Below are 22,058 nucleotides of genomic sequence, written 5' to 3'. Positions count from 1 at the left end.
ACCATAATTGAATATTTTAAATTTTAATGTTACACATTGCAATGTTATCTTATAAAACAAAAACTGTTATAGTCTATTCTAATTAGAGTCAGCGTATTAAATATCTACTGTCTGCTTTTGTTAATGTTATTGAATCCAGGCCTTCATGTTAATTGAAAAGTCAATATGAATCTGTAAAATAATATGAATTACATTTTATAATACAGCATTGATTGAAGGACCAAAAAATAAAAAAAAAAATAAAAGGAGCCCCAGATTTAATGCACATGGATGTTCTCTGTTGGCCTTTGCGTTGGGACTTCATTTAGAGCTTTATTAAAAATGTCAGAAAAGGTAGCATTGGTTTATTTAGATCTTAAATGAATATGGTTGGCCAACCTAAAATGATTTTGCGTATGGTGCTTCTAAATGAAAAAGTTAAAGGTAACCCGGGAAAGAACACGTGTGATTTATTTAACCTTGTGACGCATAAATGCATGGGAAGTGGGTCCCTGCTCTTCATTGTGGATGAGAGAGAAGAAAGGACATCCGTGTTCTTTACCTTTTAGTCTACGGGGACCTCCCTTGTCAGGGAGCACTGCCCAGTTGGTGCACTGCTCCTCCCTGGGTGGTGGTGGGGGGGGGTCAAGGAGAAAATGAGAGGGGACACTGGTGCTTCAAGGGCTACTGCCAATGATTTTAATTGATTATTCCTCCCTATTACCATGGATTGAGAGCACATAGTACATACTGGCACTTGACCTTATCTTTACTTACCTAGCAAGGGTGTGACCTCCACAGTCGTAGGCCTTGCACTGTTTTAAGGCCCTTATTTCCCACCGACTGCAGAGCCTTATTTCATTTGTCCTGAGGTCTCCATGGACAGGTGTCTTTTATAATTCACAGTGCTGACTGCAATTAGACCAGACCCCTTTGAAGCTCGGGTTTCCAGGGCTTACACAGATTAGTCTCAAGAAGGCATGCCTTAAAGTTTGTCACAACCTCTGGGGCAATGCTCTAAGAGCAGTAGGGAAGGATACCCCGATTGTTAACAAAGGTACATTAACAAGAGTCCATGGTTGCTGCATCAACCCTTCTAGAAATATAATTGGAACGCTGATCACTGTACAGGATTAAGTCCTGGTTGATTTAGTGGCCGACTCACGTTAGGACAGCCTTAACAACATCACAGCATTTTGATATCCTTGAGATCACACACAGAACTCTGAATTCCAGACAAGCGTAGGAAAGGAGGCCAAAGGGTGTTTTTTTGCGTTGTTCGCTCGCGCCCCCTAGTGACAAGCTTCTTTGGGTGGTGGTGACTGGCTAAGGTAAATCTTTCCTCTTGGCCCCAAGGGGGAAAGCTCACCGTTCTCTGTCTGGCTCAGTGCAGAGACAGAATGAACCTCAAAAACCACTTACTGTTGCAGGAACTCCGGTAGGATCCTCGAGGAGGCTTCGAGGGGAGGGGGAAGAGTTGCCTAAAAGGAAAAATAACAAAGGCAGCTAAATCAGACCCAAGGGGGCTGGCCACACAGCCCATTAGCAATGTCTGGCATTCTAATTTTAAGAAAGTGGCAGTGGCCTGGAGACCTTGTGGGCAGCCCTGGTCCTGCTCAGCGTAGGGTTGGTCTCACCGAGAGGAGCCACAGGCCACAGTGCCTGCCCAGCTGCCTTTGGGAGGCATTACCGATCCCATAAGAGCTAAGTGTGGATTCAGTGGTGCTAGATGAGGCTCCAACCACGACCCAGTGGGAAAGACTAGTAATCACTCATCACGTAGCCCCGTAATGACCCATACGTTACTAATGCCGGTTGTCTTAGAAATGACTGCGCACCTGCCTCACTGGGCAGTAGGGTCTTACACAGTGAGAGCCAGGCTGACAGCAGTTACGTCCTCACATCCTTAGGAGAGGGGGCCGGGCTGGGAACCTGTCTTGTATGACTACCTTTGGCAGCGCCTGTAGGAGGGCTAGAAGAAATAGGCTAATTATTTGCAGTAAATGACTGTTTTTTCCAGTGGAATGGCCGGTCAATGCAATCGGGCAGCTGGCCAATTTGGTTTGATGGATTTCTACTGTAATCCCTACATATAAAGGGATTGGACTAGCTGGCCTTTTAGTTCTGGCACGGCGATTCTAATTACTCAGTCTAATTGACCTTTTGGATTAGCATCATGTAAATACCATCCCTCAGTTAACGGTAAATCACTACTGCTAGGTTCAAAGGCTCAAGAATGCCATTAGGTCTAATTTTACTTTCACACATCCACTCTGCTCCTAATCAATGCATGTATTGAGGAGGAAATAGTTCCAAGAATTCCAAGCCACTGGGGAGTATCGATCTCTCATTTTTATTACATTTAAAGAAGTTTAAGAAGACAGTTGGTGGCTGGGCCTCCTCCCTTGTCCTCTAGCTCATCATTCATTGTTAAGCCTGGGTTGAGAAGAGGTGGACCAAATCGGCCACTGACACTTTTTTGTTATGGGTCTTTGGTTCGTGGGCATTGTTCTGGGCATTACAGTGCATGACCTAGAATCCAAGAAGTTAAGCCACAAGTCAGGCTCCTTTAGGGGAGGGACACACTTTTCCTTGCCCTTCCTTCCCTGTCACGCCCTTGTATACAGCAGGCCTAACAGATGAGTGTCAGGTGGTGATGGGATGACATCTCTGCTACATGGACCAGAATATGTTTGTTCTGCAAAGACCGTATGCTAGACCCTGGTTGAAGTAACGTTTGGTTGTTTTCAGGGGGAAACGCTGGCATCAATTACCGGGAGTGGTATAAGCCCCTAGTGTGGTTTTGGATCCTTGTTGGCCTTGCCTACTTTGCAGCTGTCCTCAGTATGATCGGAGATTGGCTACGGGTTCTGTCCAAAAAGACAAAAGAAGAGGTAGGACCCCTTCCAAATTCTATAAATGTTTCTGAGATCAGATGAACTCATGTCAAGAACTGCCTATCTCTATTCCGTGGGCTGGAGGGTTTCTTCTTATTACATGGAGGCCCCCTACGGCTTTCTCTTTTTGAATCATTACCTAAAAGCCAAGTTCAGTGGGAAAGTGGTTATTTCTGGATCCTTTTTCGGCAGGTGAGAACATCTAGTGACTCATCAGCCCACAGATCCTGGAAGGACTAGTAAACAACGACTTTTAATTTTTATTTTTAGGAGAGAGAGAGAGAGAGCGTTAGTGGTGGAGCCAGGGGGTGGGGTGGGGGTGGGTGTGCAGAGGGAGAGGGAGAGAGGGAATATCAAGCTGACTCTCTGATGAGTACAGAGCCCCACGTGGGGCTGGATCCCAGGACCCTGAGATCACATGACCTGAGCTGAAACCAAGAGTTGGATGCTTAAGTGACTGAGCCACCCAGGTGCCCCAGAATGACTTATTTTTAAGGAATGAAATTAAAAGGGGGAAAAATAGCAATAGTCAGAAGAGGTAGACTGTAGTTGAGGGAGGTGTGCAGATACGTGGGAAAGACTTAGAAAGTTTACAAAAAGCTTAGGAAAGATGGGCCTGTCCATCGGGTCTTGGGGTCTGTATGGGAATGCAGTACGATATTAGGACTCCTTCTCGATTTTCTGAGACCCAAGTCCTTCACCAGCTGTGAGGAAGCAAACACACCTTTACCACCCCCCTGGTTGTCAGATCTATAGAAACAAATCTACCCCTCTGTGTGGGGGCAGGCAGTCTTTACTCCTTCCTATAAACATGCATGAAAATCTACACAAAAGCAAGAAAAGGAAGAGAGAAGAGGGGAAGGTAGATTTTGTGATTTAAAAAAAAAAATCCATGTAGTTCTTCTAGGAAGAGAGGAAAATAACTGAAAAGGAGGACAAGAGAAGCAACAGTGAGTGCTAACGAGTGGAAGAGAGATAAAAACCCCAAAGAAATAAAAAGAGGAACAGCCTCCTGAAGGGCAACTGTTCACTTGCCCAAAGATAGACATTCTGTAGAAAGGGCACCAGGACAAAGTTGCTGAATGGAAAATTTCCTGTATGGTTTCCAGGCCCAAATGTTAATTTTCCTGGCTTGTGGAAACACTGGCAATGCAATCCTGTCAGTGTACTCCCCAGGCTGATGCCCCACGTGGCTAACTGACCTGCTCTAGTGAAAGGAAAAGTAGCCACGTAAATATCCACTTTCCTCAATGCAAAAATGCAAACTTGTGGGTTCCTCATCTGCGTAGAAAAGCCGGGGACTAGGGCTATTTGCACTGCTGAATGAGAGCCAAGAAATTTGGTATCCCTCCTCATGCATTCCGAGGAAGAACGTTCTGTGGGCTTTCACAGAACCCGACTAGGGAAGTTTGATTACCAGGAGCCCTGGAGGGTGTTCCTAAAGCAGGGTAAGCCCGATAGCACTTGACCATGGTGCGGCCAGGGTGAGCAACACTCCCAGTGTGGCCGGGACTGCAGGGCTGCCTAGGACACAGGGCATTCTGTTTCACCACTGGGACAGTCCCAGTCCCACTGGCACAGGTTGGTCACCCTGCCCAGACAGCAGCATTGGAGGCACAGAGAGGGGCCAAGGTGCCCGGAGGGGGTGGGGGGGCATGTCTTTGCCTCCCTAACACTGAGAACTCTGTGAGCTAGACGGGATCACCTCCAGTTAGGTGGCAGGAATGAGGCCATACCACTAAAAAGGGGATGGGCGCATGATGGGAACCCAAGCCTGTCCAACTCCAGAGAGCGGCCTCTCCACCCGCACAATGCCCTCCTCACAAGCCCCTGCACCTTGGGCTCCTGGCGGCTTCTCTAGCACCTGTGCTCCCTGAGTCACCCGAGCCGGGCGCCCAATCGAGATAGATGTTTAGGGCACAGGTAGCTCATGCTCCCCCAGCTCCTGGCCTCCCTGGAGCCAGCCTCTCCCTCCCGGCCAGGGACACCCAAGGGCTGTGGGCGCTGGGGTGGGGTAGGTTGGGGGGGGTCCCCTGAAGCGGAGACAACGTTCTCAGTGTGTTGTTGCCCTTCTGTCCCCCGGCCAGGTGGGCGAAATCAAGGCCCATGCGGCCGAGTGGAAGGCCAACGTGACGGCCGAGTTCCGGGAGACGCGGCGGCGGCTCAGCGTGGAGATCCACGACAAGCTGCAGCGCGCGGCCACCATCCGCAGCATGGAGCGCCGCCGCCTGGGCCTGGACCAGAGGGCCCACTCGCTGGACATGCTGTCGCCGGAGAAGCGCTCCGTCTTCGCCGCCCTGGACACAGGCCGCTTCAAGGCCTCGTCCCAGGAGAGCATCAACAACCGGCCCAACAACCTGCGCCTGAAGGGCTCGGAGCAGCTGAACAAGCACGGGCAGGGGGCCTCCGAGGACAACATCATCAACAAGTTCGGGTCCACCTCCAGGCTCACCAAGAGGAAAAACAAGGACATCAAAAAGACCTTGCCCGAGGACGTTCACAAAATCTACAAGACCTTCCGGAACTACTCCCTGGACGAGGAGAAGAAGGAGGAGGAGACGGAGAAGATGTGCAACTCGGACCACTCGAGCACCGCCGCGCTGACCGAGTGCATCCAGCAGCAGGCCGGGGTGGAGAACGGATCGGTCCCCACGGACACCAAAGACAGGGCACTCGAGAACAACGCATTACTTGAAGACAGAAACTAAATGCCGAGGACCTCGGACCCGACCAAGCGTTGTGGTTGGTTTGTTTTTTTTTTTATATTCACCCTGAGACACGTGCCTTAAACAGACTTCTCGATAGTCCGAAATTACATAGCATTGAAGAATATATTTCACTGTGCCATAAACGACTTGAGAAAGATTGCTCTGCCAAAAGGAATCCAAGGACAAGGGCCGCACTTCCGACAGTGGCCGCAGGACACCCAGGGAGTGTTGGCACACGCAGGAGGTCGTGGCCACCGAGTGGAGGGCAGGTGCGGGTCGGGGCCGCGCCCCCCTGTGCAGTGCCGCGCCGGCCCCGGCATGTAGAAAGGGCAGCTATTCCTTAGACCAGCCTTCTGAAAGGAGCAGGTGTGTCTTCTACATGGAGCCTCGTTCCCCGAAACTACCGTTAGAGATATGTGCACACACAGAAGAGGGGTGGAGGGGGTCTGAACAAGTACCTGTGATGAGGCTGAGAGCCGACCTTGTGGTAGGTCGTGCTGAGCTGGAATTTTGATAGCGAACCACTCAGTGCGTATCCAGTCTTTCTAAGCTCCAAGTGAATGTCCGTGGGACCCGCGAGCACGTGGAATTTGTGGGAAACAGATCAGAGCACACGTATTAAAAGGTGCAATTGCTTTCCTCATTACAAAAGAGAGAAAAAAATCACAAATGCATCACACTGTGGATATCACCTTAACCAATGACAGAAGCCTAATGAATTTCATCTGTCGGCGAACGACAAATGAACTTGCAAGCATTGGCGAAAACTCAACCTCATTCGCTGCATGGTTACAGGCAAAAAAAAAAAAAAAAAAAAATCATGCATTTTCCTCAGTGGGTGCAGTGGTGAAAATAAACTGGTTTTGAAATGTCCATGTTCACTTTCCTAGTGGAACTCTGGTTATAGGTTGTTTTGATAAGAGGGGGAAAAAATACCAAAACGATTGCCTTGCATGATGCCAGTGGCTTACTGTTCTGTCTAGCTGATCCTAAATTTTTATAAAAATAGACATCCTGCATGTCTGAGACATACCAAGGAGGACCATGGCATCATTCCATCTCAGGGCTTTTTGTCCCTTTGGGTGTCTTAAAGGTAGACGTAGTGGCGAGGTCCCATCTTGCTATCTCCAAACAAAAGAAAGAATCCCCCAACCAACTCTTTCTTGTACAAGAAAATTGAATTGTTTTCATTGCTTGCAGCTTAAGTGCCATTAATGCCATTTAAAAACTAATGCTTAAAAGAAGTATTTACAACATTCCACTTTTATGTTTGGGTGTTCCTTATTTGGAAAGCATCACTTCTTTTCCTTGCTATTTTGTCTTGCACCTGCTACTCACTAACGGAACACCTGTGTGATGGTTCCACAGGCCAACAGTGCAACACGATTGTTCCATGAGGGTTTGGGTGGTCAGTGAAGGAAAGTGGGGGAGTGGCCAGTCATCAGTTTGGAGAAGAAGATTTTTAGTAGATTTTTTTTTTTTTAATCAGAAAGGACAAAATATGTGTGGGTCTCACCATCCTCTGTGCGCCTCAGCCTGTTGCATAATTGGCTATTTGTGGTCCCGATACAGCCGTTTGGACCACATGCTCTTAAGCATTTGGACCTGGCAACCCCAAACCCCAGGAAGTTGCTGGTTATGGGCCTCCCAGGCTCAGCGCCACCTTTTGGGGATTCACGTGGCTAACACGCACAGAGTGGACTTATCAAGAGATCACAGAACTAGCAGAGACTTCCCGAAATCATCTGATGCTTTCTGACTTCTGGGGAAAATCATACCTACCACATCCTTGACCACTGGTACCAGGGCAGACCTCTTTCTGCCCATTTCCCAAAAATGCACAGTTCTCCCTTGCCTGGAGGCACATGCAGCTCCACCTTCCCCTACCCCAAAATTTTAAGCTCTAGCTAAAGTTCTGGCATTGCTTTTGGGAAGGAGCCAAATAAGAATCAACTTTCATGAGGCCCTTCCTGTCAATGGTCCATTTGGGCTCATGCCTCCCAGGGGCTGGGGCTGGTGCTCACTGGCAACATCCTGTGTCCACGTATGAACAGACATGGAAATGACGTTAATGCAGGTGTGGGCACTGGCTCTTACTGTGAGGGTCTTTCCAGCCTGACAAAATGTGTTTTACTTGGTAGAGATCTGGAACTTCATTCTTCTGACAAGTTAAAAAAACCTCCCTGATTAAACTACCCATTGATCTCATTCATTTGCATTTCCACCCTGTAGTCCTCGTGACCTTCTTTATAGTAGTGTGTTAAAATCCCAGACCCTACAGACGACTCTGGCAAAGAGGCTTCCCTGTCATTTATCCAATGGTTTCCACGGGCCAGGCACTGGATCAGGCACTTTATGGGCATTAGCTCACTGAAACCTCATAGCAACGCTCTACGGGAAGTGTTTGCAAACCCATTATATACAGATGAGGATGCGGAGGCTCAGGGAAGCGGAGTAACCTACCCAATGGCACACAGCAAGAAGGTGGTATAGAGGTGGTATTCAAAGGCCGTCTGACCAAAGTCTGCTTTTGACTTTGCTCTAGTGTCCATGTCATGCACTCTTGTGAATGTGTGTGTGTCTGTGCGTGTTTGTGTGCGTTGTGTGTCTTTCTAGTTTCACGGACACGGCATACAGAGGCGGGGAGAAGATCTCTATGGCCAGGAGGGTACGTCGAGGTCTCTGTGTAAACGTGACCTACAGTGTTGCCCTTCCAGATGCTTATACATTATTTTTGGTTTGGGTTTCGAGAATGCTGTGTGTGGCACACTTTCTGTATTGTTAAAAATGCCCTTTGAAAGCACTCTTTTGCACTTTACTTGCTTACCTTGCAGGAACTCCGTATACAGCAGGAATAAAACAATTCAAAGCACTAAGCTGCACATTCTACCAGATGGAACAGCTGTTGGTGTGTGCATAGACGCTTCCCCAAATGAGGCGAATCACAGTAATACGGACGGATCAAAAATAGCCCTTGGCAGAGAGTGGGAAAATATCCAATATAACCTGTTCCCTGAGTACAGAGGGGGCCAAAGCCCTGAGGAATAGAATCAAAGAAGAGCCCTCCCTCTGTGGAGCTTGATCCACTAGTTATGTGGGCAGTATTGGACAAGCTATAACATACTCTCCAAGGGAGAAGCTGAGAGGGAGTAAGAGCTTAGTGTGTCCGAGCTAAGATTTGGGGGGAGGCCAGTTGTTACGAAGTTGCTTGAATGAGTTACCCTTTTAAGATGTGACAATTAGTATGCAGCAAAACTGCTACAAATTCTAAACACATCAGCACAGCCCTGCCCTGCCCTTCCGACCTGTGCTCCCTACCCTGCCATAAACTTGGAATAAATGCCTTGATTTTGCACATGGGAAGAGCACATGTTCTGTATCTTCAGTGGGCAGTGTCTTTTGCTTCACCTGGTAATTGGGTACTGATCCTTCCTTCCGTAATAGATCTGGAGGGTTACTGCTGATGGCCAGGGGGACAGTTTGGGAGACTATAGCTCCATACCCAGTCCTAACCCAACAGTGAACCCTAGGAACTTAATCACTTTTGGGGTAGGGCCCTAATGGGTGTGCAGGTCGGGGTGTCCTTGGCCTGCAAGTGAGGCGACTGGGACTATTTTTCTGGGCTCCCCTGTCCCAGCCTGTGATCGTGGGTACCTCGGATCTTGCGCTTCTCTGTTACCTCATCAGTGCATTGAGGGCTTTGAACACGGTAATCATCAAGGCTCCTTTGAGTTCTGCGGTTCTCTGACCAAACATCCCCTGGCCTCTGAGTTCGTTATATTTATGAAGAACCGTAGTAGCTGGTTTTGTGAATACCGACTAATGGGCTCCCCTCATTTTAGGCTAAGAGGAGAGCTTAGTCTCCTGCCCTTTGGGATTTGTTTTCTGGGTAATCGATGGAGACCCAGTTGTGTTTGGGACCCTGGTGTCCAAATTAGAATGGTGCCCTGTGTAGGCTCACTCTATCCTCTCATAGCACACGGTCACCCGGAAGGCTCAGGCTACATGAGCATTTTTTGCATGGTGTTAAGACTATTTAAAGAATTTTAAGCTCTTCTCTATTTGCAGTCAGTTGTAGTAAAGGTTCCCTTTGATTACTTCATGAATTCAAATACTATAGACAGATCTCTCTTTCTCTCTCTGTCTCTCTTATACACACACACACACACACACACACACACACACTGGAAATAAGAGGCTTTGGGTTCTATGGGGACCATTTGATGTTGAAAGTCCTATCGTGCTAGACATTAGCAAACCACCCCTTTGCCCCCTTCTGAGAGGACATCATTTCCTGGCTGAATCAATGCTGCTCATCTATTTGTGTGCTTGGTTTTGGGTATTACTGAGAATGTGGCCACAATTTGAGTGGGACAGATTTATTTAGACTCATTGGATTGGGTAATGAGTAATTGGGAATGTATCCCATGTATACTGCAGTTTCCAAACCATAGGAAAGGCATAGGAAAACAGACAAATGTGCAGAGACTCTCGAAAAAATGAGGAAAACCCCCCCAATATTGCATTTCCTGTCTCTGCTTTCTGCATCCCGCTAATGTTTCAAGTGGAAGTTTATGATTTCCGTTATGGTGCAACTGTGTGCAAGGACAGTGGCTGTGTCAGCGGAGGGAGCTTTCACTGGCATAGTATAAGAGCTAGTTAGCAATGGCCTTAAAAAATAAAAGTGGGAACTCTCAGAAACAAAGGTGACTTGAGTTTGGCATTGTAGATGCTGATAATTCTGCATATGGAAACTTTGGAATGAATAACATGTTGATTACATGGCTATAAATACAGCCCTGCACCCTGTCCTTGTACCATAAACCAGCAGCGTTGTACTTCACCAACTTGTCCGCCATCCCTGTAAACCTCGGTCCTCCCATGGCAGTCCCTAGGTCACATGACATCAGTGCAGTGGCAAAGAGGAGAAATAAGAAGTATCTCTGGTTTTACTGAAAGTGATGATCATTTTCACAGGTGCCTAAGAGATTTGAAATCTACCTTCTGTTCCCAGTTCTTAAGTGAAAAATCTCAAATCGTTCCCTGTGTATTTAAAAAAAAAAATCCTTGAGAGGACTCACTCCGTAGATACAGCAGACCAATGTTACAGAAGGTGATTGGAAAACCTCTCCTTTGCCATCAGGGCGCCGAGCTTGAAGGGAGAAGGTGCAATGGTGCCTAGAAACGATATGCAAACCAACCCACATGCCAGCCTCCAGCCTCTTCCCCGTCCCAGACTCCAGACTCCTAGGCAGGGACCCCAGTGATGACGATAAACTCACGTGTGGAGGTGTTTTACCTGTTTTTCTCTCTGTAGGATTTCATGGTGCTTTAAAAAAAAAAAAAAGGCATTTTACAGAAAATAATGTGGGGTGGGGGGAGGAGGGAATTTCGTAATGTTCTTAGGAAAAGTATAAGAGCAAATTTGCTTGTAACGTTTCAATGAGCTCTGCTGCTATTGTCTTTATTTGATGATGATGATGATGTAACTTTTTTTTTTTTTTCAATGATGCAGAAAATTGCAACAAAGACCTTCTGGAAGATCTGATCCAATGTCTCTCCTGTTTTCCTTTCTTTTGTGGGGCCAAGCATGGTTCACAGTGGCTTGGGTGGTGGCTACACTCAGGTCTTCTGGCTGAGCACACCCACTTACATGCAGGCATCAGCACCAGACTAGAGCCTAAGCAAACCCATTGTCTTGCAGGTTGAGGAGCCCACCCTGGGTTTGAAGCAGGTTATAAACTCCTCAGGGCAGGAATTAGCCTTTTTCATCTCCATTTCCAGCACCTAGTGCTGTGCTTGATATAATAGAGACACTCAAATTATTGGTGGAGTAATTTTAATACCATTTCATAGCACATTTTCATCCTCTGAGGCAGATTTAATCTTTTCATGACTTGGAAGTCATTTGGAGCCAAGGCTGGTTAAATAAGCAAATTTATACCACTCCTAAAGTATCGTCTTGGTCAAAACCCAGTTTACCTATGAAGTGATGAGTTTGGTCTGTATTTTACAAAGAACTCCAAAATTTACAGTGATCGTCATTGAAATAACTAGACTGTAAGGATGACTACTCTGAAGGATAGCTCTCAGTCAGATGTTTGGTGATGGGATTTATTTTTTAAAGATTTTATTTATTTATTCATGATAGACACACAGAGAGAGACAGAGAGAGAGAGACAGAGACAGAGACACAGGCAGAGAGAGAAGCAGGCTCCATGCCAGGAGCCCGACGTGGGACTCGATCCTGGGACTCTAGGATCACGCCCTGGGCCAAAGGCAGGCGCTGAACTGCTGAGCCACCCAGGGATCTCTGCAATTTTTGTTTTAAAACCAATCTTATTACTGTAGATATAGCTTGACTCTCTGTGAATCTAGGAAATAAGGGCCTGTGCTTTGTGAGGATGTCAAATATATGGCAAATGTGCCACCACTCCTAACTCTTGTACCCAAGGCAGCTCTCTTAATCACAGAGTCACTTCCCTATTAACCCAAGTACATTCTTAGAATCTTTTAAAAATTTATTTATCAGAGAGAGAGAGAGAGAGAAGCAAAGACTCAGGCAAAGTTGGAGAAGCAGGCTCCATACAGGGAGCCCGACATGGGACTCGATCCTGGGTCTCCAGGACCACAACCCAGGCCGAAAGCGGCGCTAAACCGCTGAGCCACCGGGGCTAACCCCTCTTAGAATCTATTTTAAGACTATACTCAAGGTTAGTAGCTTTCAAAATATTGGTCCAGTGACCCTTGTAGGTCCTCAAGATTCTTTCATGGGATCATGAGGTCAGAACTATTTCCAGAACAATGCTGAGACATTATCTGCCTTTTAAACTTGTTCCTTTATGAAGGCATAGCATTTAGAACTGAGTAGCATTAGTTACTGAGAGGACAGGGGCAAGGTAATATGATACCTTTTGTTGAACATTAAAGAATTTTCCAAAATTCTTGTAAATGGACATGTGTTTCCTAGAGAAGCCCAAAGTACCCAGATACAATATTTCTCTGGTCCTGCCCAGCTGTTTTGTGGGGATCCAGCCCCTCAAATTCCTCTCCAGTTAGCCCTAAGAATCCCAGAGGCATCTCACAGGTGCTCAATTTCATGGCCACCATGCTGTGGGAATCGGTTTTCTGGAAGCCTCTCTGCCCCTCCAGGACTGGAATTGATGGCTTTCCAATGATTTCCCTGGTGACAGCTGTCACTCCATTGTTGCAATTGTCCATCTTCCCTGTATCCAGAGATCCTAGAGGGACATCTTGTTCCCTCATTGTTTTCATGGGCCTGGCATAGTGCACAGAACATGGTAGAAGCTCAAAAGACATTTGTTGGATAAACAGCCAACCAAAACCATCGTGTTGAGTAAGGAGCCTCTGTGGACTGTAGGAACAGAGGAAGAGAACCCAAATGTGGGGTGAGCTTGAGGGAAGGTTGGGCGGATTCAGTGTGAGAGGGAATCCTAGGGCACAGGGTAGCAGTCCAGACAAAAACGGCAAGTATATTGGAAGATTTCTGCATACAGAACACTGACTCCAAAGACAGCTTTTACCTGATTACCTCCATGGCCTTACATCAATCACAGGAGCCAGAGCAGTGTAAACACCTTAATATAAAACTATTCCAGGATTGGTGCTAGGGTATACCTGGCCATACGAATTTGAGATGGCACATAAGTCAACATCCATCCATTGCCTTTGTGGGAAATATTTTAAATTTTTAGTGAGTGGTTCTTAGAAATAAATTAAAAAATGCACTAAAAGAATCTAAAGCTATATACATATACACAAATATATATAATGTCTCTCATAAACGATTTGAAAGAGTTGTGTTTAATAAATGAATTTTAAAGGTCATTAATTATTACATGGAATCACTTAAGATAAATAAGGATTTTTTCCTCACTTGGAACATGATAACATTAAAATATTTTCCAATAGAGCAATCTGTGTTATCTATAAACCACCTACATCAATGGCTGTTTTGAGTGATTTGCAAATACCTGAGGCAAAGAACCTGTAAGACTTCAGAAGATATAAGTTTGTTTTGAAATGAAGAGCCTTGGAGAACTCCACCATTCTGGAATGAACAGCATTAGTTGCAAATGTTAAGAAATAAGAAATACATATAATGCTAACATAATTTCTGGGTGTACATTTCAGTATTTTAGGTAGGACATTAATGTATGCCTTAAAAGAACATTGTTCTAGGGATCCCTGGGTGGCTCAGCAGTTTGGCCTTTGGCCCCGGGTGCGATCCTGGAGTCCCGGGATCAAGTCCCGCATCGGGCTCCCAGCATGGGGCCTGCTCCTCCCTCTGCCTGCGTCTCTGCCTCCTTCTCTCTTTGTGTCTATCATGAATAAATCTTAAAAAAACAAAACAAAGCAAAAAAACATTGTTATTTACTTGTCAGATTCCAAAGGAAAAAGAAAAGTGATAGGGTGTCCCATTATTCGTATAAGTGAATACGAATCCAAAATAATTTCACCACCGAATTATTGTTGAGGGGAGGAAAGGGAAGAAACACCAGTGGTGATGGTAACAGACTAAGATTGCAGATTGCATCCATCTATCCATCCATCCATTTACCAACATTTATGGAGCCTCTTTGGTACGAGGTCCTGGGAGAGTGGCAGGGGATGGCAAAGCCATAGTCCCTGCCCTCACCGATCTCACATTGTACAGTTAGGCAGCCCTGCACAATGTTTCTCTGGGTGGTAAAATCCTGCAATCCCATTGGAGGAAGAGCAATAGTAGGACAGCATGTGATTTGGTTCAAAAGCACAGGGGGGCTAGGAATTCAGAGAGCATGAGGATCAGTGGGCACCATGGCAGTCAAAGCAGGGTTTCTGCAAGAGGCATCATCTTAAAGAAAATAGATTAAGACTGGCTAGGGAGCAGGGGTGTGTGAATGGCTCCAAAGTGTAATTCTGTGTGAGAATATTTAAGATCAATCCATTTGTCTGAGCACATCACAAATAAATCCTTGCTAGGGATTACTTTGTTATAAGGCATTTCCTTTTAAGGGTGAGATGCCTTATAATGACTCAAATAAATCACAAATGCTAAGCCAAACTCAAAAGATGAACAGAAGAGAAGTGCCATTGACCCCCAATTACAACAGGAATCGTAACTCCTTCTGATAGCCCACATGTGACTCAAGCACATGCAGTACCTTTGCTTCTCTTCTGTGTGTTTTCCCTCCCTCTAGTCTCATATCAAGCAGATCTTAGGTTCTGGCTTCATTTCCTCAAGGGAGGAACATAATGGCAAGAATATTCCCACCTCTTTGGTTCAAGAGCCAGGCCCACGAGAGGATTTCATTTGACAGAAGCACAGCGGCTTGGAGCACACTGATGGGAAAAGGACTTCCCCAAGTCAGAGGATATGGTCTTAGGTTGGGGACAGAGTCTGGGGTCCTTTGTACAGCCCCCTAAAGAGAAAGGACAGACAGCATGATGAGCATCATCCGAGAAGCCCTTGGGTAGCCCTGCCAGAGGGGCCAGGGGCACTGGAGGAAGCGATGCAGGAAAGCCCAGCCCAAACCACCAACCAGACTAGAATTTCCCTCACTACTTGAAAGGGTATTAGGTTGCTTTACAGAAAAAATAAAGAACTTCACCATTTCTTGCATACCTGAACTTTTTTTCTGTCTTAAATGACTTTTCTTGATTTGAACCTATAACATCTTGTTTCTTAGGCAGGAACAGAAGATCAGTTTTCTCCTTGATTTGTGAAAGATTCCTATTCTAGAAACACTTGGTTTGTGTCTGAGCAGTGCCTTCAACCGGACAATCTCTTTTTGAGGAAGGGATGGGTTGGTAGTTTCCTGTAACTAGAGACCAGGAACACCCTCAGCTGAACTACTTTTTATCTTCTTCCAGCCTCAGCAGTGAGGAGGTGGGGCCCAGCAGAGTTTATTTGCCTGAGGGAGTAGGAGGGATGAGGGCAGCAGTGGGGGTCCCTCCAGGGGGAGAGAGAGAGATCCAATCGGCCCCATGGCCAAACTAGGTCATAGGACTGAACTCCAGACTCGCCCAGGCCTGGCTACCCTCTGGGCACCCAGACACATACTCATGCCTGCCCCTGGGCTCTCTCCCTTCACTAGCTCAGCCCTGTGGGATCTGGGGTCCAAAATCAATTTCTTGCCAATCTGAGGAAGGACTTCCCCCCCGCCCCGGAAAATAGGCATGTGTGCATCTGAGAGGGGCCCACCTCCTCAGTCATCTCAGGAGCTCTTAGACGAAAGAACATGATCACGAAAAGCTGACTGCATATTCTCAACGGGGCTGGAGGATCACTGTGTGGTAAAAACATGGTTTTGTCTCTCCCTGAGTTTTCCTTTTCCTTTTCCTCTGTCTACCTTCTGCATGCCCCCATCCCCACCTCAATTCAAGTAAAAGAAGGATGTGACTGCAAAGGAAGAAAAAGTAACCTAGCATTTCCCTGGCTATTTATTTTCTCAGAAGTCCGAATGCTTGGTGGATGGTGATGGAAAAATGAGAACTGGTAAAGGAGAAAAGATAGGGGATCCAGGCAAAAATGTCTTCCAGAAGCTAAGAGGTGAAATAATCTCCCTAGAGGAGAAATGCTCCTCAGAGCATCTGGAAGCAGGTGGAACCAGAGGCTCTTCTTCTCCTGGAGGGCAAGGATCCCACGAGGGTAATATTCTGCATGTCCTGGTGCAGAGTCAGGGCACATGAGCCAAAACTACTGGACAATGAGTATAGGAGATAAGGGAATCCCCACATAGATGATCCTGCCTAGTCTGAGGTACAGAGGCCTGCCAGGAAGCTAAAGGTAGTCTTGGATTTGGGGAAGGCCAGCCCTGAACAGGTGAGAGCTTTCAGAAAAATGATCTTAGCAACAATCAAAAGCAAGAAGAGGTGGCCTGAGGTTATAGAAGGACCTCAAAGGGACCTGAACTGAAGGGATTAGGGAGGGCCTTCCAATGGGAAGATAAGCGGGTCAGCTCGAGGAGACTGTTTTCTCCCTGGATGTCTATGGCAGCCCCTGTGCCATGCTCCACAAGAGGAAGAAAAGGTTGCTGGGACAGAGGAGGTTTTCTTAGAATGGCTTTTCCTAGGGTCCAACCAAATACTCAAGACAGCACAATGCATCCCCATATGGATGCCTGCAAAAGTGCACAGTGTGCTTGACTCTGGCCAGGGGATTTTTGGTTGCAAGGCCATACGTTGAAAATGCTAGGCTTCAACTCAGTACATCTCAAGACAGTGTTAGGGTGGAGGGGTCCATCAGTATGAAACTCATTGCCAAGGCCCAGCACTAGGCTGGATGCTGGATCTCAGCACAAACAGTTGCCATCTGTCGAAGGGGAGGTGAGCATCTAGAAACATCAGGGGTCTTCACCAAAGTTACAAAGCAGGTGTCCTGCCCCAAGTTCTTTCCTGGGGGGAAGTTTATTGGAGAGGATCAGCAGATAAAGGGAGCAGGAAAGTGTAAAATGAGAATCCTCGTTTAACAAAAATGATGTTCAGGCTTAACAGTGGTGAGGATCTCCCCCATTTCTGTATCTTTAAGCTCAGGATTCTGGGCCTTTTCTCTGACAAGAGACCCAGAAGAAGTCCCGAAGGCCATTAGAACAAAACAAGAGGTCATGACCTTTCACAAAAGATTTAAAAAAAAAAAAGAGGCTAGAATACTCCAGGGCTACCATATAGGAAGCTCTTAACTATGTGCTAGGTACATGCACACACAGTTAATGATTTTATTATTAATTAAATAGTTATGTACAATATTTAATACTAAGTGTTTCTGTCCTCTTATTCTATGTGGTTATCTGTACAGAAGAAGAGAATTGATTAAGTGGAAAAAATATACAACTCAGAATTTGACTAGTCCCTTTCTCTAGGGGGTATGATTTCTCCTTTCCAATTTATTTTCCATTTCTTTATGTTTTAACACTAAAAGAAACTAAAGAGTCTTTCAGTCATTCTTGGCTCGTCAGACTCATCGAGAAGGTTAAGCTTGACTGTCTCCTTTTTTTTACCATAACACAAATGCAAGTCCTGTTTGCTAGGTGGGCAGACAACTGTAGTGATGCGCCCAAGGTCACACCTTGAGGGAAGACAGGATTGGGACAGAAAATAGATACGTGCTCAGCTCTAGATTCCACATTCTTCTTATTGGCGCTTCCCTGCCATGAAGCGTCCAATCCAAACATGACAATTACATCACAGTAGAGGGAACAGGGAGGGGCTCCAGTAGATACCACTGCTTTGTCATCAATGGTACCAGATAGCCTAGGGTAACTCATCTCTCTCCAGAGTAACTTGGGGGAGTCTCTTAAGGCTGGGATTCTGACTTCCAGGAATCGAGGACTGTTCCTCCCCAGTGGCTGGAGGATGAGCAACCATCTGTGATTGGAGCCCCATCCAGAGCTCCCCTTCCCTTGTGTCTTAGTTAAAGCACAGTTACCCTCCAGGGTCAAGCAATAGCGATGGCTTGTAATGACTGTACCTGAATATTAACAGCACCCACCCCCCCAGCCCCATCCAGCTCAGTGAAAAGATAAGTCAGAGCTCGATATAAGTTATAGGCTGTCCATCCGTAATATCACTAGGGAAAGCCAGAGAGTTCACCACCTATCAGGAAATGTGGTAGGCTGTCCAGGTTACATATGAGGTACGAGTGTGTAGTGGAAAATACAAGGTAGTGTCTTCACCTTCCTCTTTTTCTGTCTCCCTCTCTTGTTCCCTGAGTCCCATCCTCCTTGAAGCAGTTATGAACGGGGTGGGGGGGGGGAGGGGGTCTATTGGAGGGATGTGGGTGGGCTTCATCCTTATGGGGACTTTTTGGAATCCTTCCCCTAGGCTACACCTGCTCTCCTCCTCATCCTGGATGGTTTCTCTTCACCAGATGTGGCTCCTGGGGAGGAGGATGGAGGGCACTGGCCATTACCCCACCTCTACCTTCTGCCCAGTTCTCCTTGCCTGCAGAGTCTGCTAAAGCTGGGCAACTGGCCTTCAGCAAGAAGTTCCTCCTGCAGTTTGGGGGGTTTGGTTGTAGGCCATGCTGTTGTTTCTATCCATGTTTCCTACGGACCCTTTCATGTCTTACAGGATTCTATTCAAAAATACCTCTTGGCATTTAGAAGTCATTTCTCACATTGGAAGACCCCACTTCCTCCTGGCTTTAGGAGGCCAAGAAAGCTGGTGTGGGGAATGTTTGGGAGTAGGGTATATTAATAGTATTTGTGTACCTTGGAGTAGTTTCTGTGCTTTGCAAAAGTTTACAGTTTTGTTTGTTTTTTTTTAAAAGGTCCATCCCATGAACTTCACGGGGTCTGGGAGGGTAGGTGGTGGTGGTAGTGCATCAGTGGGCAAGGTATGGGACGAGACTCCAGACCCAAGCAGACAGAGCCTGTGCCTTTCTTTAGGCAGGGCGGTGACAAGCAGTGACATTGCAGCCCATTGCCCTGTGGAGCACAGCAGCAGTATCCAGGGGCCCCATTTCCTGGGGCCATGTGGGCCAGGAAAACCTTCCCGGCCAGTCACAGGATAGTTACTACAAAAAGTGGCTTGCCTCTTCTTGCCATCATTTCTCCCTTCATTGCTGCCAAATGGGAGGCTCCTCTCTGTTCTGCCCAGAGCCCTGCATCATGGGGACAGGTTTCTGCCACCACCCCCACTTCGGAGGATGCCTTCATGCGGTCCAGATCATCATTTCTCTCTCTCTTTTTTTAAAGATTTTATTTATTCTTGAGAGACAGAGAGAGAGAGGCAGAGACACAGGCAGAGGGAGAAGCAGGCTCCATGCAGGGAGCCGATGCGGGACTCGACCCCGGGTCTCCAGGATCATGACCTAGGCTGAAGGCAGCGCTAAACCGCTGAGCCACCCGGGCTGCCCTCATCATTCCTCTTTACTCCCAAACTCTTTTCCAGGAGTCATCTTAGTCCAGTTGTTCTGAGTGTGACGAAACTCCAGGGAGAGATCGCCCATTACCCAGAGGGTGAAGATGGCAGCAAGAGCCACAAAGCAGTATTTCTCTGGCCCTGCCTGCAGCTGCCCGGGGAAGTCCCCTGCCCTGAGTTTCTCTCACATCTGCATCTCAGGAGTCCCCCCCCCGCCCCGACTCTGTCATGCAGTACTCATCATTTCCTCTTCGGCTGCTGGGCTGTGTGAGGGCTCTGGGCTGCTGCCAACAATCAAACTGGCAGGCAGGCCATGGAAGATGCTAGAAGGTCCTGGGGCTGGCCCTTAACTATGTATATCCAAGAGAGGGTCCTGGGAGGTGCTTGTGCCAAAGGCACTGAAACCATGTCTATCAAGCCCGCTGCTGTCCACACGAGCTTGAATAACTAGGGTGGAGTCACATATGTTGTGTGTATATCAGCAGGGCCCAGGGATGGATGTGTTTCTTCTTTTATGTTATGGTAACTGTCTTTCTCTGGAACTTCAATCTTCACTTTCTTTTCATAGGTTGGACCTTGTAAGAACCCAGGGGAGGAGAATGCCCACCCTTCCCTAGGACAGGAGAAGGGATATGGGGACCTAGTTCCAGTGCCCCTTACTGGGAAGGAAGGGAATGAGTCGGTGGGTCTGAATCATGATCCCAATTAGAGGCTTACTGCCATTTCTCCAAACCATATTCAAAGATAGAGAGCTGCCAATAGAGGGGTAGAGAATCTCGAAGTCACTTATTCCAAAGTTCCATACAGAGCCTACGTTCTCACTACAGTAATCCTGAGAGATGGCCCTCCAGCTGCTAGTTGTACGTCTCCAACGAGTTGGGAGGGATCCAGAAGGCAATACAACATTCCTGATGTGGCACCCGTACTTGTACATCAGGCTCTCCTTGGTTTTCTTGAAACAGAAATCACGGTCTCCCAACACACCCTGAGTCCCTAGAAATAGATTTCAGGGACATCTCCTTGCCTTTTGATGCCCCCAGCTGACTCAGACCCATCTCTGGCAGTTGACACTTTCTGGTGGCACGATGTCCAGGCTTCCAGCATATGGGAGCTGGCATGCCACTAAAGTGACAAAGGGGAGTAAGACAGAAACAAGATACGAGGAGAAAAAGGCACAAAATATGCACCTACCAAGGGGCTGGAGGGAAGAATTAACAAACAAGAGTGGCTTCAAACTTTGTTTTCCATCTTCTAAAGGACATCTGGGTTTCAGGTGTGGAGAGAAGATGATCACTCATTCATCCCTTCACCCGACAAACATTTATTGAATGCCTACTGTGTGTGGGGCATGGTGCTCAAAGGCGGGGAATCCAGTGATGGATCTGCCCAGAGGACCTTGTTATCTTGTTGAGGGTGAAATCCATGAAGCCGACAAACATCATAGAATGTGGCCAGTGCAATGACAGTGGCATGCCCAGGGTGGGGGTTCCCAGCCACCACCTAGCAGTGGAAATGAGCAAGGAGGGGTCATGGCAGACTTTGGGAAGAGGTCTGAGTAGCAGTTGGCCTGGGAAGGTGAGGGCTCCCAGCAGAACTGAGAGCAAAAGTGCAGAAAAGCTTGGGTTGGGATGAGCCACAGGGTTGCTGTTAGAATGGAAAGACCAAAATGGGAATGTGGAGGGGCCAGGCCCATGATGGACCTCAAGTACCATGTTGAGAGCCTTGGACTTTATCCTCCAGGCTGTGGGGGAGCATGGCGGGTCTATGAGGAAGGATGAGGCCCGAAAAACAAATTCAGTTACAACCTTGTCTAGGAACACAAACCTGCATGAAGGAAGAGCACCATGGATTTAGAAGGTGCTTCCAGTCCTTTCAGGCAGGGAAAGAAAGTATTCGCACATCTGAGCATCTTGTTAAAGGGACTTCATCATCCAGCTAGAAAACAGCGGCCATGAGATCTGAATCAAGTTATTTAAGAACTTTGATTCAAAAAAAAAAAAAAAAAGAACTTTGATTCAGTGTCTTCTCCTTTCTCAAAAATGAATTTAACACAATTTTCTGTTGTTGTTGTTGTTGTTGTTTAAATCTGTGGACTTGAGATGGGGGCTATTGTCCCTTTCAGTTCTGATTTCATCTGTATCTGCATATATGTCCTTCCTTCTCTTCCACCTTTTCCTGCCTGCCTTCCTTTCTCCTGTGTCCCTCTCTCCATTCTTCCCTGTTTCCCTCCCCACTTCCCTCCCTCTCTCCCCCCATTTCCCTTCCTTCTTTATGAACTGCCCACTAATAAACTCAGGCAAAAACTCACTAGGAATTCTTCCTACTGTGGCCTGCATGCCTCTACTTAAGGCACAGAGCAGTTTCCCTAAATCATTCATCCTTAGATGAGGCCAACCAGGCCGAGCTCCATTGGTAAAAAGAGAAGAGAGGGAGTGGAGTGGAAATATGCCTCAAGTTGAGAACTAGCCCTCCTCTTCATAGAATTATGTTATGGAGGGCTCCAGTGTGGGGCAAATATGGATCAGAGTTTTGTGGTGTAGACCATTAATCAAAAGGTAATTGGAGGAAGACTCTCAAACTTGGCTCATCTCGCAACACAATGTCTGCT

The 22,058-nt window shown here is 46.9% G+C and overlaps 1 protein-coding gene and 1 long non-coding RNA gene across 3 annotated transcripts in view; one reads left to right on the top strand and one right to left on the bottom strand.

The window, feature by feature from the left end:
• KCNK10 (potassium two pore domain channel subfamily K member 10) overlaps positions 1–11,132 on the top strand; it is a 130,447-nt gene extending 119,315 nt beyond the window's left edge. For both annotated transcript variants that reach the window (XM_077910273.1, XM_077910274.1), the window contains exons 6-7: positions 2,731–2,873; positions 4,964–11,132. In XM_077910273.1, coding sequence (XP_077766399.1) covers positions 2,731–2,873; positions 4,964–5,584 — 764 coding nt within the window. In that variant the 3' untranslated portion in view covers positions 5,585–11,132. The remainder of the gene's footprint in view (positions 1–2,730; positions 2,874–4,963) is intronic.
• On the bottom strand, positions 8–21,433 carry LOC144321012 (uncharacterized). The gene is made up of 2 exons (XR_013386702.1): positions 757–21,433; positions 8–171 (listed from the first exon to the last, which is right to left on the bottom strand). It is a non-coding gene; the product is annotated as an uncharacterized LOC144321012 (long non-coding RNA).
• Positions 21,434–22,058: the final 625 nt, after the last annotated feature.

Source organism: Canis aureus, chromosome 9 (assembly GCF_053574225.1).
Source record: "Canis aureus isolate CA01 chromosome 9, VMU_Caureus_v.1.0, whole genome shotgun sequence".
NCBI classification, from domain to species: Eukaryota; Metazoa; Chordata; class Mammalia; order Carnivora; family Canidae; genus Canis; species Canis aureus.
This window is presented reverse-complemented; position numbering and strand designations above follow the sequence as displayed.